Source organism: Brachyistius frenatus, unplaced genomic scaffold (genome assembly GCF_029030835.1).
Source record: "Brachyistius frenatus isolate BFR_SWC_R1_liver_20210118 unplaced genomic scaffold, ASM2903083v1 Contig_338, whole genome shotgun sequence".
NCBI lineage: Eukaryota > Metazoa > Chordata > Actinopteri > Embiotocidae > Brachyistius > Brachyistius frenatus.
The window spans coordinates 7,501-29,704 of record NW_027210937.1 but is presented as its reverse complement, the minus strand read 5'-3'; the positions used below and the strand labels follow the sequence as shown (position 1 = coordinate 29,704).

At 42.1% G+C, this 22,204-nt stretch overlaps 1 protein-coding gene across 4 annotated transcripts in view; it reads right to left on the bottom strand.

The window, feature by feature from the left end:
• tjp2b (tight junction protein 2b (zona occludens 2)) overlaps nucleotides 1–22,204 on the bottom strand; it is a 107,976-nt gene that overhangs the window by 83,568 nt on the left and 2,204 nt on the right. For 3 of the 4 annotated variants that reach the window (XM_069723605.1, XM_069723606.1, XM_069723608.1), the window contains exon 1: nucleotides 10,045–10,296. The exons of the other annotated variant lie outside the window; for it this stretch is intronic. In XM_069723605.1, the coding sequence (XP_069579706.1) occupies nucleotides 10,045–10,104 (60 nt within the window). In that variant the 5' untranslated portion in view covers nucleotides 10,105–10,296. Of the gene's footprint in view, nucleotides 1–10,044; nucleotides 10,297–22,204 lie in introns of those variants that run through there. 4 annotated transcript variants of the gene reach the window in all.

The following is a 22,204-nucleotide window of genomic DNA, read 5'->3' as shown; positions in this document are numbered from 1 at the left end:
GGAACCAACGGAATCAACAGAACCAACGGAATCAACGGAATCAACAGAACCAACGGAATCAATGATATCAACAGAACCAACGATATCAAAGGAATCAACAATATCAACAGAACCAACGATATCAACAGAACCAACGATACCAACAGAACCAACGATACCAAAGGAATCAACGATATCAACAGAACCAACGATATCAAAGGAATCAACGATATCAACAGAACCAACGATATCAAAGGAATCAACGATATCAAAGGAATCAATGATATCAACAGAAGCAACGATATCAAAGGAAGCAACGATATCAACAGAAGCAACAGAACCAACAGAACCAACGATATCAACAGAACCAACAGAGTGCCATAAGCATTCAACATGAAATGTGTTTATAACCAAGAAAAGGTGAAAGAGATCCAAACAGAACCGAGAGAGAGAAATGACCCACAGATCCAGGTATACAATCCAGGTACACAATCCTGCAGACTACTTGTGTTCAAGATTCACTTACACCCTAAAATGAAGTTGTCTTTGTATTTTTTGCTTCGTTGATCTCGTCGTGTTTTCTGTGACTCTGGAAGCTTGATTGAAGCTTTAATAAGAAATCTGTAGTTCAACCTGCTTTAAACAGCTGACTTCTTTCTTTCTCTCTCTCTTAGTTTTATTCATTTCTGGAGCTTATTACGTCCTCCCATGATTCAGTGCATATATGGTTATTTCATACATGACATGGTACCTGATTTCTGCCCCGTGTTCCTCCCTCATGTGTTCCTGCAGCAGCGCTGCGAGCCCTCAGCCTCCGATCCTCCGATCCTCCGATCCTCCCCAGACGGAGGGCAGCGCCTCCAAACTCTCACCAGCAGGATCCAGTGACACAGGAATCTTATCAGCCAGCCGCTCCCAGCAGCTGGCCCAGCTCATGTTCAGGAGCCACACACACTTCTGACTGGTCGGCCAGTATCCAGGACTGTTCAGGAGCCACACACACTTCTGACTGGTCGGCCAGTATCCAGGACTGTTCAGGAGCCACACAGACTTTCTTGGAAAGTCATGGAAGTAACAAGAGTTTCTCATTGGGTCACATCGTGTTGGTGTTTACTGAAATAAAAATAACGTAATAATATATACTGTATCACCAATAAAAGGATGAGACTCCTGTTTCCACATGAAGTCATGAGGACAGAAGAGAAAGAGCAGTTGTCAGGCTGAAGGTCAAAGGTCGCTGCTTCATGCTCCCAGTCATCCAGAGGAGAACTACTTTAACATGATAAATAAATAAACATATATATACTGAGCCTCGGTATCACTAATGTTCCATATTCAGAGTGTTCAGCACCGACCAACTGCTGACAGAGAGACGGACAAACACACTGAAAACAATGACAGGACGGCAGCAGGACTCGTTGGACTGGAGACAGACACGTCCAGAAGACGGCTGCAGTTAGTTTTCAAAATAAAACACCATGTGCTAACTCGCCATAAAACACTTCACTACATCACCGTTACCGCCACGGTCCTTTAATTAGGACATGAAACACGTTCTCCTCCTGCTGCAGACATGGTGTGTGAAACAGATACACAATAAATAAATGCCTGAAACACAGCAGCCATATTAACTGTGTCTGCAGGCTGCAGCACAAAGTAGGAAACGACAACAATGAACACACAACAGACAGAAATCTTTCATTTTCAACACACTTCTAACTAAAGTGAGTGAGCTTCAAGCTGGTCGTTCTGTTTCATAGAACAGCAGCACATCACATGTCTGAACCTTTTTAACAAAGTCTTACTGCTCCTCATGCACACCTGGAACTTCAGACACTAACGGCTGCTTTACATCCTCCAGCAGAACTCCATCAGAACCGGAACTGGGGTTTTATAGCCCTGATTAAAAAGAGGAAGAAATGAGAGTATGAGATGCTGATCTTTGTGTACAGATCTACAGAAGATCTCCTGGTGCACAGAGAGCTGCACAGATGTGCATCATGGTTTTATGATTTTAAAACATGAATTAGAGCATGAAGTGAGGATGTTAATCTTTGTAGACTCGGCTGTAAATAAGAGCTGCTCCTTCAGCCACAAACTGCCTCCAACTTTCAGAATCATCCCAAATGTGAGCCGGCTAATTATAGAGGCGGGGCGGTGATGGTGGAGAGGGGCAGCGGGGGGGTGATGCCCAAATGTGGCCAAAGCCCCGAGTACAAGAGCCGTCCCTTCAGGGGACACACACACACACACACACACACACACACACACACACACACACACACACACACACACACACACACTCTCCCTCATTATCACATCACATCATATTTGAATTCTGTCTCTACTTAAAGACGTTAAGCTGCTCAGAGTCCTGGAGGGGAACCAGAGTCCATCAATGATCAGTCAGGAAGAAAAGAGTTGTTTACTGACAGGAAATTACTCTACATCTATTCTGATTATTGATTATTGGTTCTGACATTAATCACTGGTTCCATCATCCATGACAACTACACTTACACAGTCTGTTTATAAAAGAGTTCGTAGCTTCAGGTCTGTAAAATGGTTCCGATCCAGAAGTGTCTTCAGCTGCAATACCAGCGAGTGCCACTAGAGGTCGGCTCCAAAAAGCCTCCGGCTCCATAGACTCCCATTCAACTTCTCTCATCAAATCCAAAGTGAATAAAATGTGTCCATCAGTTATCTCGGTGTTGTTAGCTAAAGTCACTCCTTCTTATTAGTTTTCTGGAGGTCCATCTGAAAATAATCCCTTATTCATTAGAAAAGAAGATTCAAGAAGACCTGTTTTTGGGGGCGTGTCTGTTTGATTGACAGGCCTGTGGTGCAGTCAGGTTACAGCTATCGGTGGGCGGGACGTAGTATCGTCAGGTTTCCGATCAGATAGGTCAGATCCACCGCTGGCTCCTCCCCCAGCTCGTCCAAATATGGTCACTTCCTGCTCCAAACCGCTCCGAACTAGCAAGATGGTGACGGACAGAATCTGAACTGGAGGATTCATAACGTTCACAAACCAACAGGTGACATCACTGCTGGTTGATTACATTACTTTTATCCAAAGCGACTTACAACACACCAATGGTTCACCATCGGGAGGAATTTTAGGGTTCAGTGTCTTGCTCAAGGACACATAGGCACGTGGACAGGAGGAGCTGGGGATCGAACCACCAACCTTCTGATTAGTGTGCAACCCACTCTACCGACTGAGCTACAGCCCCCCAGTTGATGACATCGCTGATGGTTGATGACATCACTGATGGTTGATGATTGGTTCAGACATTTACCACTGGTTCAGTCATTTCCTCATTATCAATATAAATCCTCATGAAGTGCACTTTGTGGAAAAATCTTTAGCGTATGGACAGAAATTACCAGGCAGGAAAATGAAACCCAGCAAATTAAATACTTGACATAAAAGTTTAACACAGTGGTTACCAACCTAGGGCTCGGGACCCCTGTAAGAGGACACACTAATCTGAGGAGCCTCAAGATGAATATCGAGACAGAGACGCTGACACTGTGGAGGTTCATATTCAAGACATTCATACATTCAATCAGTGATGAGGAGCTGCTTCCATTTCAGTCATCATCAGTGAGACAGAGTGAACCGCTGGTCATGTGACCACAGCCATGATGAGAAAATCAGCAGACTGCCCCCTTTAAATGTCTCATGAAGTGAATACAGGTTGGTTTCCACGGCGGCAGAGGTGACTCATGTCAGTGTGAAGCTTCACCTCCTGTTGCCATGGTTACAGAGCATCAGGGTGCATCTCCATTAGGAGATGTCATCAGGAAGCACTGCATCAACTTCCATTGTTATGCAGATGACACTCAGCTATATCTTTCTATAAAACCAGATGAAACTAATCAGTTAGTAAAACTTGAAGCCTGTCTAAAAGACATAAAGGCCTGGATGACCAGAAACTTCCTGCTTCTAAATTCAGACAAAACAGAAGTTCTTGTACTTGGTCCTAAACACCTCAGAAACTCTTTCTGTAATCACTTAGTTACTCTAGATGACGTTGTCTTGGCCTCCAGCAAAACTGTGAGGAACCTTGGAGTCATCTTTGATGAGGATTTGTCCTTTAGACACCATATAAAGCAAATCTCCAGAACTGCCTTCTTTCATCTACGTAATATTAATAAAATCAGGAAAATCCTTCCTCAGCATGACACAGAAAAACTCATTCCTGCGTTTGTTACTTCTAGACTAGATTATTGTAATTCCTTGTTGTTAGGATGTCCAAATTACTCATTAAAAACCTGCAGCTGATCCAAAATGCTGCAGCAAGAGTACTGACGGGATTTATCAAGAGAGATCATATTTCTCCAGTTTTATCTTCTCTTCACTGGCTTCCTGTGAAATCAAGAATAGAATTTAAAATTCTCTTGATGACTTACAAAGCTCTACATGACCAGGCTCCATCATATCTTAGAGATCTTATAGAACCATATAATCCTAGCAGAGCACTTCTCTCTCAGTACGCTGGTCTACTTGTGGTTCCTGGAGTTTCCAGAAGTAGAATGGGAGGTGGAGCTTCAGTTTTCAGGCTCCTCCCCTGTGGAACCAGCTCCCAGTTTGTGTTGAAGGGGCAGAAACCCTCTCTAGCTTTAAGATTAGACTCAAAATGTTCCTTCTTGATAAAGCCTATAGTTAGGGCTGGCTCAGGTAGACCTGAACCAACCCTTAGTTATGCTGTTATAGGCCGAGGCTGCTGGAGGACCTCGTTACATGCTGATCTTCTTTTCTTTCCTCCTACTCTTTAACTGACTCATACCTCACCATCTTCTTCTCTCCCATAGTTTCTTCTTATTATCTGTTGTCTCCATTCAGTTCCTTCACTCGTGTAGTTTCTCTTCTTTCTTTTCCAGATGTCCCGTCATGGAGCTGCATGTCTCTGCTCTGTGATTGTCGTCTCCACCAACAGTTCTTCTCTTCTATCTCTATGCTGTCCTTTTCTCTCTCTGCTCTCCTCTCACCCCAACCGGTCGAGGCAGATGCTCCGCCCACCTCTGATCCTGGTTCTGTTAACAGATGCTCCACCCACCTCTGATCCTGGTTCTTTTGACAGATGCTCCGCCCACCTCTGATCCTGGTTCTGTTACCAGATGCTCCACCCACCTCTGATCCTGGTTCTGTTAACAGATGCTCTGCCCACCTCTGATCCTGGTTCTGTTAACAGAAGCTCCACCCACCTCTGATCCTGGTTCTGTTAACAGATGCTCCGCCCACCTCTGAGTCTGGTTCTGTTAACAGAAGCTCCGCACACCTCTGATCCTGGTTCTGTTAACAGATGCTCCGCCCACCTCTGATCCTGGTTCTTTTGACAGATGCTCCGCCCACCTCTGATCCTGGTTCTGTTAACAGAAGCTCCGCCCACCTTTGATCCTGGTTCTGTTAACAGATGCTCCGCCCACCTCTGATCCTGGTTCTGTTAACAGATGCTCCACCCACCTCTGATCCTGGTTCTGTTAACAGAAGCTCCGCCCACCTCTGATCCTGGTTCTGTCGGAGGTTTCTTCCTGTTAAAGGGAGTTTTTCTTCTCTCTGTTGGAGGTTTTCTCCCTTAAAGAGGAGTTTTTTCCCTCCTAGTTTATGTGGGAATTGTTGAATTATTGAATTGTTGAATTATTGAATTGTTGAATTGTTGAATTGTTGAATTATTGAATTATTGAATTGTTGAATTGTTGAATTATTGAATTGTTGAATTATTGAATTGTTGGTTTCTCTGTATAATATTGTAAAGTCTTGCTGTAAAGACTTTAATGTGTTAAGTGCCATGAAATAACCTGTGTTGTGATTTGGCGCTATATAAATAAAGTTGAATTGAATTGAATTGAATTGAATTGAATTGAATTGAATTGAATTGAATTGAATTGAATTGAATTGAATTGAATTGAATTGAATTGAATTGAATTGAATTGAATTTCCCTGTTCACAGAGTGCAGCTGTGCTGGTGTGAATCCATCATTTAGGATCTCTCTGTCTATAAAAGGACAGACTGCATGTGACCAACGGACCCCAGTGCATCATGGGAGAGGCCATGAAAAATGATGACAGTGATTTTCGGGAGGCTGAGTGTTGGACAGGAGAGGACTGGAGGCAGCAGGACTTCATGTTCAATAATACATGAAGGTGCTGCACTACATTCACTTTTCTGAGTGAATGAACAAACTGTGTTGAGACGGGGAGACGAGGCCGGAGGGGGGGGGGGGGATACCACTGTCATGTCCGACTACCGCGGGGACCAGATCACTACGGTGTCTTTTAAGTTGCTCATCGTTTGAGCTTAATGTGTGAGGAGAGGGAGTCAAATTATGAGGACTTCTGTATTTTTAATTCAAGCAATATTACATGAGAGGGTCAATGTTCTGTAATATTACAATTATACAAGTTACCATCTAAATAAAACATGTCATCTACATGTGTTCATATTGTGGAGCAATTCACTCTAAAATATAAAACTTTTTGTTAGTGATCTCTGTTTCCATGACAACACATGGGGTATGACTAAGAACTGGAAAACAGTCAGTCGCCTCAGTAAACTCTTATGTAACGTAGGTAATGTTTACTAGTCCAGGAAGAAGTCCGACCCTTAGCAACCACCGTAGCAACAGAGAGGATTTCTAGTCTCCAACTGAATAAATACAGAAAAATAGAAACACTAAACTGATCAGCTAGTTCAGTCTGGTTGGAACAAAGATATCTGATGAACAAAGATATCTGATGAACAAAGATATCTGATGAACAAAGATATCTGATGAAAGATATCTGATGAACAAAGATATCTGATGAACAAAGATATCTTGTGAATAAAGATAAAACAAAGATATCTGATGAACAAAGATATCTGATGAACAAAGATATCTGATGAACAAAGATAAAACAAAGATATGTGATGAACAAAGATATGTGATGAACAAAGATATGTGATGAACAAAGATATCTGATGAACTAAGATATCTGATGAACAAAGATATCTGATGAACAAAGATATCTCATGAACAAAGATATCTGATGAACAAAGATACCTGATGAACAAAGATATGTGATGAACAAAGATATCTGATGAAACAAAGATATCTGATGAAACAAAGATATCTGATGAACAAAGATATCTGATGAACAAAGATATGTGATGAACAAAGATATCTGATGAACAAAGATATCTGATGAACAAAGATATCTGATGAAACAAAGATATCTGATGAACAAAGATATCTGATGAAACAAAGATATCTGATGAACAAAGATATCTGATGAACAAAGATATCTGATGAACAAAGATATCTGATGAAAGATATCTGATGAACAAAGATATCTGATGAAAGATATCTGATGAACAAAGATATCTGATGAAACAAAGATATCTGATGAACAAAGATATCTGATGAACAAAGATATGTGATGAACAAAGATATCTGATGAACAAAGATATCTGATGAAACAAAGATATCTGATGAACAAAGATATCTGATGAAAGATATCTGATGAACAAAGATATCTGATGAACAAAGATATCTGATGAAACAAAGATATCTGATGAACAAAGATATCTGATGAACAAAGATATGTGATGAACAAAGATATCTGATGAACAAAGATATCTGATGAAACAAAGATATCTGATGAACAAAGATATCTGATGAACAAAGATATCTGATGAACAAAGATAGCTGACGAACTAAGATATCTGATGAACAAAGATATCTGATGAACAAAGATATCTGATGAAAGATATCTGATGAACAAAGATATCTGATGAACAAAGATATGTGATGAACAAAGATATCTGATGAACAAAGATATCTGATGAACAAAGATATGTGATGAACAAAGATATCTGATGAACAAAGATATCTGATGAACAAAGATAAAACAAAGATATCTGATGAACAAAGATATCTGATGAACAAAGATAAAACAAAGATATCTGATGAACAAAGATATCTGATGAACAAAGATATCTGATGAACAAAGATATCTGAAGAACAAAGATATCTGATGAACAAAGATATCCATGTTCTCATGTGTTTTTAACATTTTAGCTCCGTGTCATGTGTTCAAACCAAACCGGTCCAGCTAGCCTCCTCTAGGATTGTAAGTGCGTGACTATCCGTGGTGTTACGGTACGGGTGCTCGGAGCGACCAAAAAGGACCAAAAGAGACCCGACTTCACCAAATGGGTCATTTAATAGAACTATAACAAGTAGAAACTACATTATATTACATGTTATATAATATTCTATTCTAATTCTATTTTCCCATTGAGGAGGTGGAGGGATATTTCTAGTGATGAGCAGGATGTGATGTCATGAGGATTTGAGCACATTCATAATGTTCAGTTGACCAATCAGATCTCTGGGGCGGAGAATGTGACTGAGATCAGAGGTGCCACTCACGTTCGGTCAGGAACACACTCTGATTGGTCGCTTCTAGATTTAACAACTTTTTTTTTCCCATCAACAAATCGAACAACTTCTCGTACAAACATTTGGTTCCTCCACCAGAAGAGTCTCCGTCCGCCTGCTCTGCTCACCGAGCGTTGATCCTTGAGCTCCTAGCTTTCTCTCTGAGTGATCACTTTACGTGTAAATATAGCTCAAATCACCATCTTAGACCCGTTGGACAGAAACAGGAACATGTAACTGGCAGCAGGACGTGTGCAGAGAGTCGGAGAAGGAACCACGACTGACACCATCTGACACCATCTGACACCAGGCAGCACGCAAACACAACGCTGTGATGTCACCAATATGCTAACCAGCACATGACATCATATGTTAAAAATCGTACAGCTTCTCTCAGTGCTGCCTGCTTGATGCACACTGTTTAACTGACTTATTATTTATAGACTTCTGTTTGCAGGATTTTTACATTCATTTGAAGAATGAACTGAATATTTATCAAAATGTCTTCCTCATGTTTATTCATACATTTATATATATATATTTGATTTTGGCACTAGTTCTGCTGCAGCTGCTTTGTTTGTGGACAGCCTGTAGCTGTGACTGTATTTCCATACTGTGCTGATCTGATCGTAGCAGGTGGGGGCGGGGCTACCTGCAGGCAGGTGCCAGGTTACTTGTGATGTAATGCAGTTTGTACTCACAAAACTACTGACACCACAACGACTGTTTCACACTGAGGGATTATTGATGTAAATGGAGGTTTTCAAAGCACACAGGAAACACTGAGGTTGTTGTTTCTGTAATTTAAATCTGTTTTTAACGACAGAGAACATTTGTGAAACTGTTTTGTATGTGTTCAAACTGCTGAGTGGTAGTTTGTAGATGGAAACACACATTAGTGACACTGCACACAGGCTGCTGTAAATCCTATTTCTTATTTGTAGGTTATAAACATGTGAGCAGGAGTGAGATCTTCATCCCTCCTGCAGCCACAGCAACGTGACATCACAATATTCATACAGCCGCTTCATAATAAAGTGAGAATCAGGCTGTTCTGCATTTATTTTGTTCCATTTGTAAATGATTTAATTTAAGCTACAGAAGGAGTGAAAGTCCAGAGATTTAAAGAAGCTGGAGGAGAGAAACGGAGCTGTCCGTCCTGTGAAGGGTGAATGAATCTTTCCTGAAACACTTGCCCAGGTGACAGCAGACAGCCTTCCTCTCATCTGCCTGCTGCTCCACTGATTACATTTCCTGAGCTTCTAATCAGCAGAACATCCGATGAGCTCCAACATGTCAGATTACTGTCCCGGATCATCCACTTCTTCCCGTTTCCTCAACTTCCAGGCTGACAAATGACTGGACACCGGAACAGAGGAAATATCGGTTCAGCTGCGGAACGCGCGTTTCTATTGGCTGTCTGGAGGACAACAGGTGTACCGACTCGCCGACTATTGGCTGGACAACCTGCAGCTCACCGTCCGAACCGAGCCGCCGAGAGTGGTTCCTCTGCGGCTCGAAAATGCCCACATTGACCCGGACTGAGCTGCGGCAGCCCGGCCACCAGAGCCCAGCTGTTCCCGCCACAGCCGAGTTTTAACACGTCAAACACGTCAGACAGACAGAGACACTCACTCCGACATGGTCGCTGCGGCTCGGGTACGAGGCCAGTCTCCCTCCGCCTCTCACCGGCATGCTGCCCTCGGCTCGGCGGAACAGGCGCTCTGTCGTCGCGGTGAAACGCTGAACCGTGTGGACGGAGGCGGCGGCGGCGGTTCCTCTCGGAGCCCGAACACATCTGCGTGATCAGCAGCCCGGCTCCGCCCTCGTCGCTGCCGGGGCTGAGTTCCTGCGGGCGGACAGCCCACCGGAGGGAGGTCCGTCCGCTCCGCTGCGACGACAGCACGGCGGTCACGGAAACGAGCGCTTCCTGTTCCCTCCGCGGGAAACATTGTTGCTCAGCAGAGGTTCGTTCGAAAACGACACCGAAGCCGCCGGAGAGTCGCTGCGGCGGAGCGGCTCTGTGTGGCCGGGGCTGGGTCTCCTCCGGCGGCAGCAGCCGGTCCTGTTCCTCCCTGCTTTTATCACACTGCCTTATCTTTATAACTTTGTTTGATATTTCACTTCCATCCATTGCCAAAATAAATATGTATTATAATTGTTGGGCTGGAAGTCAGGAGCAGATTTGAATGGATGGTCAGTCTGCTCTGAGATAAATAAACCCAGCTCAACAGTACCATGCTGCCGATGCAACATTTAATCTGCTATGATATCACTCACAGTACTTTGAGTATTTAAAAAATATAAAGTAGCCTAAATTTGGCTGAAAGCATTTTTGTAGCTTCTTTTACTAAATTGTAAATGCAGGACTTTTAACACAAGGGACCAGGCTGGAAACCAATATTGGATGGTGGTGATCTTCAGGCCCTCAGGCAGCACTGCATTTGGAGTGGCACGGTGGTGCAGTGGTTAGCATTGTCGCCTCACAGCAAAAAGGTTCCGGGTTCGAATCCGGTCCTGGGCCTTTCTGTGCGGAGTTTGTATGTTCTCGCTGTGCTTGCGTGGGTTCTCTCCGGGTTCTCCAGCTTCCTCCCATCACCCAAAAACATGCACCTCAGGTTAGTTGGCGCTGCGGTCGTGGCAGCCTGCTGCAGCAGCTCCCCCTCGGGAGGCTGCTGTAGCGAAGACATTTCCCCTCGGGGATTAATAGAGTATAAAAAAAAAATTAAAACACACTATTCTGGAGTGGAAATCACTGCATGGGCTCAGGAACACTTGTCTGAGATTCTGTTTGGAAATCATGGACACTGCATCCTCCAGGTTAAAGAGGAGAGGGACCACAGCGCACAGTTGAAAAGGCAGCATCCATGATGGTGTGGGGGTGGGGGAGGCTCAGACGGTAGAGTGCGTTGAACACTAATCAGAAGGTTGGTGGTTCGATCCCCAGCTCCTCCTGTCCACATGCCTGAGTGTCCTTGAGCAAGACACTGAACCCTAAGTTGCTCCCGATGGTGAACCATCGGTGTGTGAATGTTCTCCCGATGGTGAACCATCGGTGTGTGAATGGTGGTGTGTGAATGTTCTCCTGATGGCAGCACCTTGCATGGTGATCTGTCTCATTAGTGTGTGAATGGAAAAACCATGTTAAAGAGCTTTGAGACCAAAAGGTGATAAAACTATACAAGTACAGACCATTTACGTGCACATGGTATGGGTAGCTTGTACATCTGGGAAGGAACCATTAATGCTGAATGAATGGGACCACATTTCACTTTCTAAACTCCAGAAACTGGTCTCCTCAGTTCCCAAAGGTTTCCAGAGTGTTGTTAAAAGAAGAGTTGATGCAGCTCAGTGGTGAACATGATCCTGGAACAACTTATAGAGACGTGCTGCTGACATCAGATTCAACATAAGAAGATATTTATCACAAAACAATAAAACTTCCAACTTTCAAAATTGAATCTCTTACTGCAGCACGTCATTCTGTTGAAAACAACTGAAGGACTTTTCTCAAACTAAGACCTGTTTTGATTAAATATAGACTAATTATTTCATATCGTTTTTCATTGACATGTTTCAGTGTATTCTTGTATTTTATTTTGATCATACTGCTGGAGATAAATGTGACGGTAACATCTCATCGACTTTTAGCCCACGTCATAGAAAATACTCAGACACATATTGTGTCACCATTCAACCTAAAAATACCAGATATGATTAGTTTAGTCCGTAACGCCGACACGTTGCCCTTCATGAATGATTGTGAAGACTTTGGTGCTCTCAGTGTTCAGACTCCCGTCGGCCTGCAGCATGCACTCTCTCAATAAACAACTAAAAAGGAAGAAATAAAGTGGAACCACGCTTCGTCCTCAGACACACATGCAGCTCGTGGTGTGTTCACTGTCTGCAGGTAAACTGAACTGTTCCGTCTGACACACATCAGAACAGCAGGATTATTAAAATGATGTAAATCAGAGTCCAGCAGCCTGAACGATGTCTGCGTCTGCGACAGCCGCAAAACACCCTGATGATTGGACAGCTGCTGCCGGCTCCTGTCCAATCAGACTGCAGCATTGGGCAGCGGCTCAATCACATGTCAGGGACGGGAGCACAAGAGGTCGCTGGCCGGAACACCCGGGGCTTCTGGGAAAATAAGGATGATTAAATTAAGCTGATGTGGACGAGTGGATGAGAACATGACGTGTGTGAGATCTACGAGGAGGGAAGACAGATGGTCACGCTTGTTGTTTGTTTGTTTGTTTGTTTGTTTGTTTGTTTGTTTGTTTGTTTAGTTGAAACCCTGTCTCTGATTCCTGTCCACGTCCATCAGCTACAGACTGAGACAGAGTCTGTCTCTGTCTGCTGGACATCACACTGTCCTCGTGTTATTTAAGATGCTGAAGTTGGAATTAAAGTCAATATTATCTTCTGGACGATGTCATGTAGGAAAGTGTTGGACAGACAGACAGACAGACAGACAGGAGGACAGAGACAAAAAGAGACACAGAATGAGAAAACAACATCTCTGCCTCCTCAGACTAATATCATACAATATCATATATTATCATATAATGTCATATATTATCGTATATCATATAATATCATATATTATCATATAATATCATGTATTATCATGTATCATATAATATCATATCATATATTATCATATAATATCATATAATATCATATATCATAATATCATATATTATCATATAATATCATGTATTATCATGTATTATCATGTATCATATAATATCATATATTATCATATAATATCATATATTATCATATAATATCATAATATATATATAATATATTATCATATAATATCACATATTATCATATAATATCATATATTTTCATATAATATCATATATTTTCATATAATATCAATAAATACCATATATTATCATATAATATCATATGTTATCATATCATATTTTATCATATAATATCATATTTTATCATATATCATATATATGTTATCATATAATATCATAAATCATATAATATCATATATTATCATATAATATCCTATAATATCATGTATTATCATATAATATCATAAATCATATAATATCATATATTATCATATAATATCCTATAATATCATATATTATCATATAATATCCTATAATATCATGTATTATCATATAATATCATATATCATATATTATCATATACAGTGGTGTGAAAAAGTGTTTGCCTCCTTCCTGATTTCTTATTTTTTTGCATGTCTGTCACACTTAAATGTTTCAGATCATCAAACAAATTTAAATATTAGTCAAAGATAACACAAGTAAACACAAAATGCAGTTTTTAAATGAAGGTTTTTATTATTAAGGGAGAAAAACAATCCAAACCCACATGGCCCTGTGTGAAAAAGTGTTTGCCCCCTCCTGTTAAAACACAACTTAACTGTGGTTTATCACACCTGAGTTCAATTTCTCGAGCCACACCCAGGCCTGATTACTGACACACCTGTTCTCAATCAAGAAATCACTTCAATAGGACCTGCCTGACAAAGTGAAGGAGACCAAAAGATCCTCAAAAGATAGACATCATGCCGAGATCCAAAGACATTCAGGAACAAATGAGAAAGAAAGTAATTGAGATCTATCAGTCTGGAAAAGGTTCTAAAGCCATTTCTAAAGCTTTGGGACTCCAGAGAACCACAGTGAGAGCCATTATCCACAAATGGAGAAAGCATGGAACAGTGGTGAACCTTCCCAGGAGCGGCCGGCCGACCAAAATTACCCCGAGAGAGCAGCGACGACTCATCCGAGAGGTCACAAAAGACCCCACGACAACATCCAAAGAACTGCAGGCCTCACTTGCCTCAGTTAAGGTCGGTGTTCATGACTCCACCAAGAAAGAGACTCGGCAGAAATGGCTGCATGGCAGAGCTCCAAGACCAAAACCACCGCTGAGCAAAAACAACATTAAGGCTCGTCTCATTTTTACCAGAAAACATCTTGATGATCCTCAAGACTTTTGGGAAAATACTCTGTGGACTGACGAGACCAAAGTTGAACTTTTTGGAAGGTGTGTGTCCCGTTACATCTGGCGTAAAAGTAACACCGCATTTCAGAAGAAGAACATCATACCAACAGTAAAACATGGTGGTGGTAGTGTGATGGTCTGGGACTGTTTTACTGCTTCAGGACCTGGAAGACTTGCTGTGATAAATGGAACCATGAATTCTACCGTCTACCAAAACATCCTGAAGGAGAACGTCCGGCCGTCTGTTCGTGACCTCAAGCTGAAGCCAACTTGGGTTCTGCAGCAGGACGATGATCCAAAACACACCAGCAAGTCCACCTCTGAATGGATGAAGAAAAACAAAATGAAGACTTTGGAGTGGCCTCGTCAAAGTCCTGACCTGAATCTATTGAGATGCTGTGGCATGACCTTAAAAAGGAGGTTGGTGCTGGAAAACCCTCCAATGTGTCTGAATTACAACAACTCTGTAAAGATGAGTCGGCCAACATTCCTCCACAGCTGGAAAAGACTCATCGCAAGTTATCACAAACGCTTGATTGCAGTTGTTGCTGCTGAGGGTGGTCCAACCAGTTATTAGGTTTAGGGGGAAACACTTTTTCACACAGGGCCATGTGGGTTTGGATTGTTTTTCTCCCTTAATAATAAAAACCTTCATTTAAAAACTGCATTTTGTGTTTACTTGTGTTATCTTTGACTAATATTTAAATTTGTTTGATGATCTGAAACATTTAAGTGTGACAGACATGCAAAAAAATAAGAAATCAGGAAGGAGGCAAACACTTTTTCACACCACTGTATGTGATAATATATGATATTATACAATATCAAATATCATATAATATCATATATTATCATATATTCTCATAATATCATACATTATCATATATTCTCATATAATATCATCTATCATATAATATCATATCATATATAATATAATATAATATATAATAGGTAGGTAGGTATATACTTTATTAATCCCTGAGGGGAAATTTTTTAAATTAATTAATAATATCATATAATATTATATATTATCATATATTATCATAAAATATCATATAATATCATATGTGATCATATAATATCATATATTATCATATAATATCATATATTATCATTTATTATAATAAGATATCAATATCATATGTTATCATATAATATCATATATTATCATTTATTATAATAAGATATCAATATCATATGTTATCATATAATATCATATATTATCATTTATTATAATAAAATATCATAATATCATATATTATCATATAATATCATATCACATCATATATTATCATATAATATGATATTAAACCAACTTGAGAACAAACATTTTTGAAAATAAAAAAACTACAAATCTGTCAATCTGTCAGATCATTTTCAAAAACTGTCTTCATATTTCTGGTATTAAATATTTTTAATGTTGTCTTCAGAGTTGGTTTGATGGACAAAAGACAGAGTTGGACAACAGACAAAGATGGACAACAGACAGAGATGGACTACAGACAGAGCTGGACAACAGACAGAGACGGACAACAGACAAAGATGGACAACATACAGAGATGGACAACAGACAGAGACGGACAACAGACAAAGATGGACAGCAGACAGAGATGGACAACAGACAAAGATGGACTACAGACAGAGATAGACAACAGACAGAATTGGACAACATACAGAGATGGACAACAGACAGAGATGGACAACAGAACAAGATGGACAACAGAACAAGATGGACAACAGACAAAGATGGACAAAAGATAGAGATGGAACACATACAGAGATGGACAACAGACAGAGATGGACAACAGAACAAGATGGACAACAGACAAAGATGGACAAAAGATGGAGATGGAACACATACAGAGATGGACAACATACAGAGATGGACAACAGACAGAGATGGACAACAGAACAAGATGGACAACAGACAGAGATGGACAACAGACAGAGATGAACTATAGACAGAGATGGACAACAGACAGAGATGGACAACATACAGAGATGAACTATAGACAGAGATGGACAACAGACAAAGATGGACAACATACAGAGATGGACAACAGACAGAGATGGGCAACAGAAAGAAATGGAAAACAGACAGAGATGGACAACAGAGAAAGATGGACTACAGACAGAGACGGACAACAGACAGAGATGGACAACATACAGAGATGAACTATAGACAGAGATGGACAACATACAGAGATGGACAACAGACAGAGATGGACAACATACAGAGATGGACAACAGACAGAGATGGACAACAGACAGAGATGGACAACAGAAAGAAATGGAAAACAGACAGAGATGGACAACAGAGAAAGATGGACTACAGACAGAGATGGACGACAGACAGAGTTGGACAACAGACAAGGATGGATAACAGACAGAGAGATCGATGACTGTGTAGTTACTCCTGAATGAATTCAGTGTGGAGTGATCCCTCTGTCTGCACATCCACTCTCTGCTCCTCCCTCATCAACTTTTCCCATGCGTGCGTGTGTGTGTGTGTGTGTGTGTGTGTGTGTGTGTGTGTGTGTGTGTGTGTGTGTGTGTGTGTGTGTGTGTGTGTGTGTGTGTGTGTCCTGTCTGAGGGAGCCAACAGTCAGACTGCACGTCCCTGCAGCGACATCTAGAGGCCACTGTAGAAAATACACCCACTGACCAGGTCAGAGCAGAGGTAGTGTTGTTCTCTGTTATTCTTCAGCTGTGTTGAGCATTTTTCTGAGATCCAAATCATTTTATTCTCATTGTGTTTCATTTATTTTTTACATTAAAAATAGATTTTTGATTGCAGGGAGAGAAAAACTGTATTAAAAGCATGAAAGGGACACAAAAAGCGAAAAAATGTCCCTTTGGGGATTAATAAAGTAACTACCTAACCTACCTAACCTACCTAACCTACCTAATCTACCTAACCTACCTAACCTACCTAACCTACCTAACCTACCTAATCTACCTAACCTACCTAACCTACCTAACCTACCTAATCTACCTAACTTACCTAACCTACCTAACCTACCTAACCTACCTAATCTACCTAATCTACCTAACCTACCTAACCTACCTAACCTAACCCAAAACTCCTCCATTGACTCAGAACCTGACTAATGATTCCAAGGTTGACAACGTGTGTTTCAAATGTCACAACATCACTGATTTCTCATTTTCTAAATATCAAGGTCCTTTCAGAAAAATGTTCTTTGATTCACTGGAACTGAAGGTAGAACACCGGTTTCATTATCGGATCAGGACTGAAGCAGGTTTCAATGAAAGGAACCAACACACTCAGAGACACACTCAGAGACACACTCAGGGACACACTCAGAGACACACTCAGGGACACACTCAGAGACACACTCAGGGACACACTCAGAGACACACTCAGAGACACACTCAGGGACACACTCAGAGACACACTCAGGGACACACTCAGAGACACACTCAGAGACACACTCAGAGACACACTCAGGGACACACTCAGAGACACACAATCAGAGACACACTCAGAGACACACTCAGAGACACACAATCAGAGACACACAATCAGAGACACACTCAGAGACACACAATCAGAGACACACTCAGAGACACACTCAGAGATAAACACCCTCAGAAACACACAATCAGAGACACACACTCAGAGACACACTCAGAGACACACTCAGAGACAAACACCCTCAGAAACACACTCAGAGACACCCTCAGACACACACTCCCTCAGACACACACACCCTCAGACACACACTCCCTCAGACACACACACCCTCAGACACACACACCCTCAGACACACACACCCTCAGACACACACACCCTCAGACACACACACCGTCAGACACACACTCCCTCAGACACACACACCCTCAGACACACACTCCCTCAGACACACACACCCTCAGACACACACTCCCTCAGACACACACACACCACTCAGACACACACACCCTCAGACACACACACCCTCAGACACACACACCCACACACCCTCAGACACACACACCCTCAGACACACACACCCTCAGACACACACTCCCTCAGACACACACACCACACACACAGACACACACACCCTCACACACACACCCTCAGACACACACTCCCTCAGACACACACACCCTCAGACACACACTCCCTCAGACACACACACCCTCAGACACACACACCCTCAGACACACACACCCTCAGACACACACTCCCTCAGACACACACACCCTCAGACACACACTCCCTCAGACACACACACCCTCAGACACACACTCCCTCAGACACACACACCCTCAGACACACACTCTCACACACACACACCCTCCACACACTCAGACACACACACCCTCAGACACACACTCCCTCAGACACACACACCCTCAGACACACACACCCTCAGACACACACTCCCTCAGACACACACACCGTCAGACACACACTCCCTCAGACACACACACCCTCAGACACACACTCCCTCAGACACACACACCCTCAGACACACACTCCCTCAGACACACACTCCCTCAGACACACACACCGTCAGACACACACACCCTCAGACACACACTCCCTCAGACACACACACCCTCAGACACACACACCCTCAGACACACACACCCTCAGACACACACACCCTCAGACACACACTCCCTCAGACACACACACCCTCAGACACACACACCCTCAGACACACACACCACTCCCTCAGACACACACTCCCTCAGACACACACACCCTCAGACACACACTCCCTCAGACACACACACCCTCAGACACACACTCCCTCAGACACACACACCCTCAGACACACACTCCCTCAGACACACACACCCTCAGACACACACACCCTCAGACACACACACCCTCCCTCAGACACACACACCGTCAGACACACACTCCCTCAGACACACACACCCTCAGACACACACTCCCTCAGACACACACACCCTCAGACACACACTCCCTCAGACACACACTCCCTCAGACACACACACCGTCAGACACACACACCCTCAGACACACACTCCCTCAGACACACACACCCTCAGACACACACACCCTCAGACACACACTCCCTCACACACACCGTCAGACACACACTCCCTCAGACACACACACCCTCACACACACTCCCTCAGACACACACACCCTCAGACACACACTCCCTCAGACACACACTCCCTCAGACACACACACCGTCAGACACACACACCCTCAGACACACACTCCCTCAGACACACACACCCTCAGACACACACACCCTCAGACACACACACCGCCAGACACACACTCCCTCAGACACACACTCCCTCAGACACACACACCCTCAGACACACACATCCTCAGACACACACACCCTCAGACACACACATCCTCAGACACACACACCCTCAGACACACACATCCTCAGACACACACACCCTCAGACACACACACCCTCAGACACACACTCCCTCAGACACACACTCCCTCAGTGTCTCCAGTCACAGGACTCAGAGATGACTATGTTTTTCCTCAGTCCAGTCCAGGAGTTCAGTTCCCGCTTTGTGAAACGGGGTCGTGCCACTGATAGAAGTGTGCGACGGCAGTTTCTGTTCTTTCCCACTGAGGCAGTCAAACTATAAGTTTGCATCTTTCCTTTCTGACATGTCAATCCACAAAATCCCATCGAAGAGCTCTGAGCTGCTCCCACTGACACGGACAGAAATAAAGGACGCGAAGCGCCACTCATTTCCTCTGCTGAACCATACCGAGTCAAACCTGGCTGGCTGTTCTGGTACCAGAGGAGCGGAATGAAAAGCATGTTGCACCCAGTCTCAGTTTTTCAGGGATCTTCTAAGTGTTGCAACTCTTGAAAAATCACCTTGAAACAACAGAAATTGTTCTTTGGTTTTAAACTACAGGTTGTGTTATTCAAACTGAAATCAAAAATAGCAGTGAAATACATAATGAGATGAATGAGTGGATATATATTTTGAAATATGCTGACGGTCTGTGAACGCCATCGTTACAGATATCTTGACTTTGATTCCAGTTCCTGAACGATACTGTTATTGAGACCAATTTTATAAAATCCAATAAAAAATATGAATATAATGACATAAAAGAACAAATCTTTAGCTTTCATGCCTTTTAGAGGGGGGAGAGTGTAACATGTTGTTTTCTGGAGCTCTAATCAAGAGTTATCCCCTGAATGTCTCACTAGGAAGCTGTTGTTAGATGCTCCAATTTCCAACTATTTCCTAAACGTCTCACACGTCATCAGCTTGCTGCTCAGAGAGAAAAACCTCCTGTTACTGCAGGTACAGATATTTTTAAAGAGGTTTTAAAAGGGAGGTTGCAGTTGGGTCAAAGAAACACAGTCTTTACTTTTGTGACTGTTTCAGCATCACTCAGGTAAAAACATGACGTCACTCTGTACGTCAGAAATCTTGCAATTGCAATAATTAATGCAAAATTAGTCAATCTCCATAATACATGCAGCAGCTTACAGCTTTCCCACAATTTCTCCACAACAAAGGTCCTCTGTAGCTCTGCTGAAAGTGTTACAGCATAACCCTCGTGTTATCCTTGGGTCAAAATGCAACTGTGTTCAACCAAGTTCTATTTTATTTCTATATTTTTATATTTTTTTGGGGATCATTGGTCATCATTCTTTAAAGAAACCCTCACAGCCTCCTTGTCACCAATGATCCCAAAAAATATGAAAATAAAAAAGAACTTGGTTGAACACAGCTGCAGGTCATTTTGACCCGAGGATAACACGAGGGATAAACCAAGTCTTTCCAAAATAAACTCACTTCAGCAACATAAACAACGCTTCAATCTTCAACTTCTCCTTTCATCATCAAAACTAACTGCTGGCAGACAACAAACAAACCTGCAAACCAGAAATGATGGGGTTTATGCGAAATGTGGGTTCATGTTGAGTAATCATCGGTCTGATCATACAGTGTGAGTTACATTACAGGAGTTCATACAGCATTGTGAGTAATTACACTTTTGTTTTTGTGCTAAACATTGTTGGATTAGTATTAATTCAAAACTGAATTTCACAGAAGGTTTATTCACCGACTGTTTCTTTAAACAGCTTTAAACTGTTTCTACAAACTTTTTGTTGTAGCTTTGAGCCCCATGCTTCGTTATGTTCAGGAAATAACAACTAAAATATCACCAGCTACATTTTGTGATGTGTAATATTGTCATATAAAAGGTGACTACGTGTAACTTTTCTATATTAGATTGTACATTTTTCACAAAATAATTTTTTTTCCTTGATTGTTCCTCATTTTAAGGCAGGAAGTCGGTTCAATTGTCGCGTTGGCACCATTCGGCCTGTACAACTGTTGTAAAATGTCTTCAGGTCATTTAACAACAGAAAAAAAAAGTCCTCTCTCGGACTGAACTTCTTGCATCTCACTTTTAATATGGTGATTGATAAAACTTAAAAAAAAAATAATAATAACTATCAGTACACCCCACTTTAAAAAAGTGAAAAATATGAAGTCTGTAATTTGGGTAAAATGAGTCCTAAAGTAAAAACATGTTGAAAACCAAATCAGGTAAAAATGGCATGAAGATGAAAAGAAAGTTATAGATAATGTTGGAGTGATTGTGGGAGTCAGACTGTAGTGTACAAGTGCGTGTGCACAAGTGAGTGTGTACAGGTGGGTGTATACAGGTGAATGTGTGCAGTTGAGTGTCTACGGGTAAGTGTCTACGGGTGAGTGTGTACAGGTGAGTGTGTACAGGTGAGTGTGTACAGGTGTGTGTACAGGTGTGTGTACAGGTGACTGTACAAGTGAG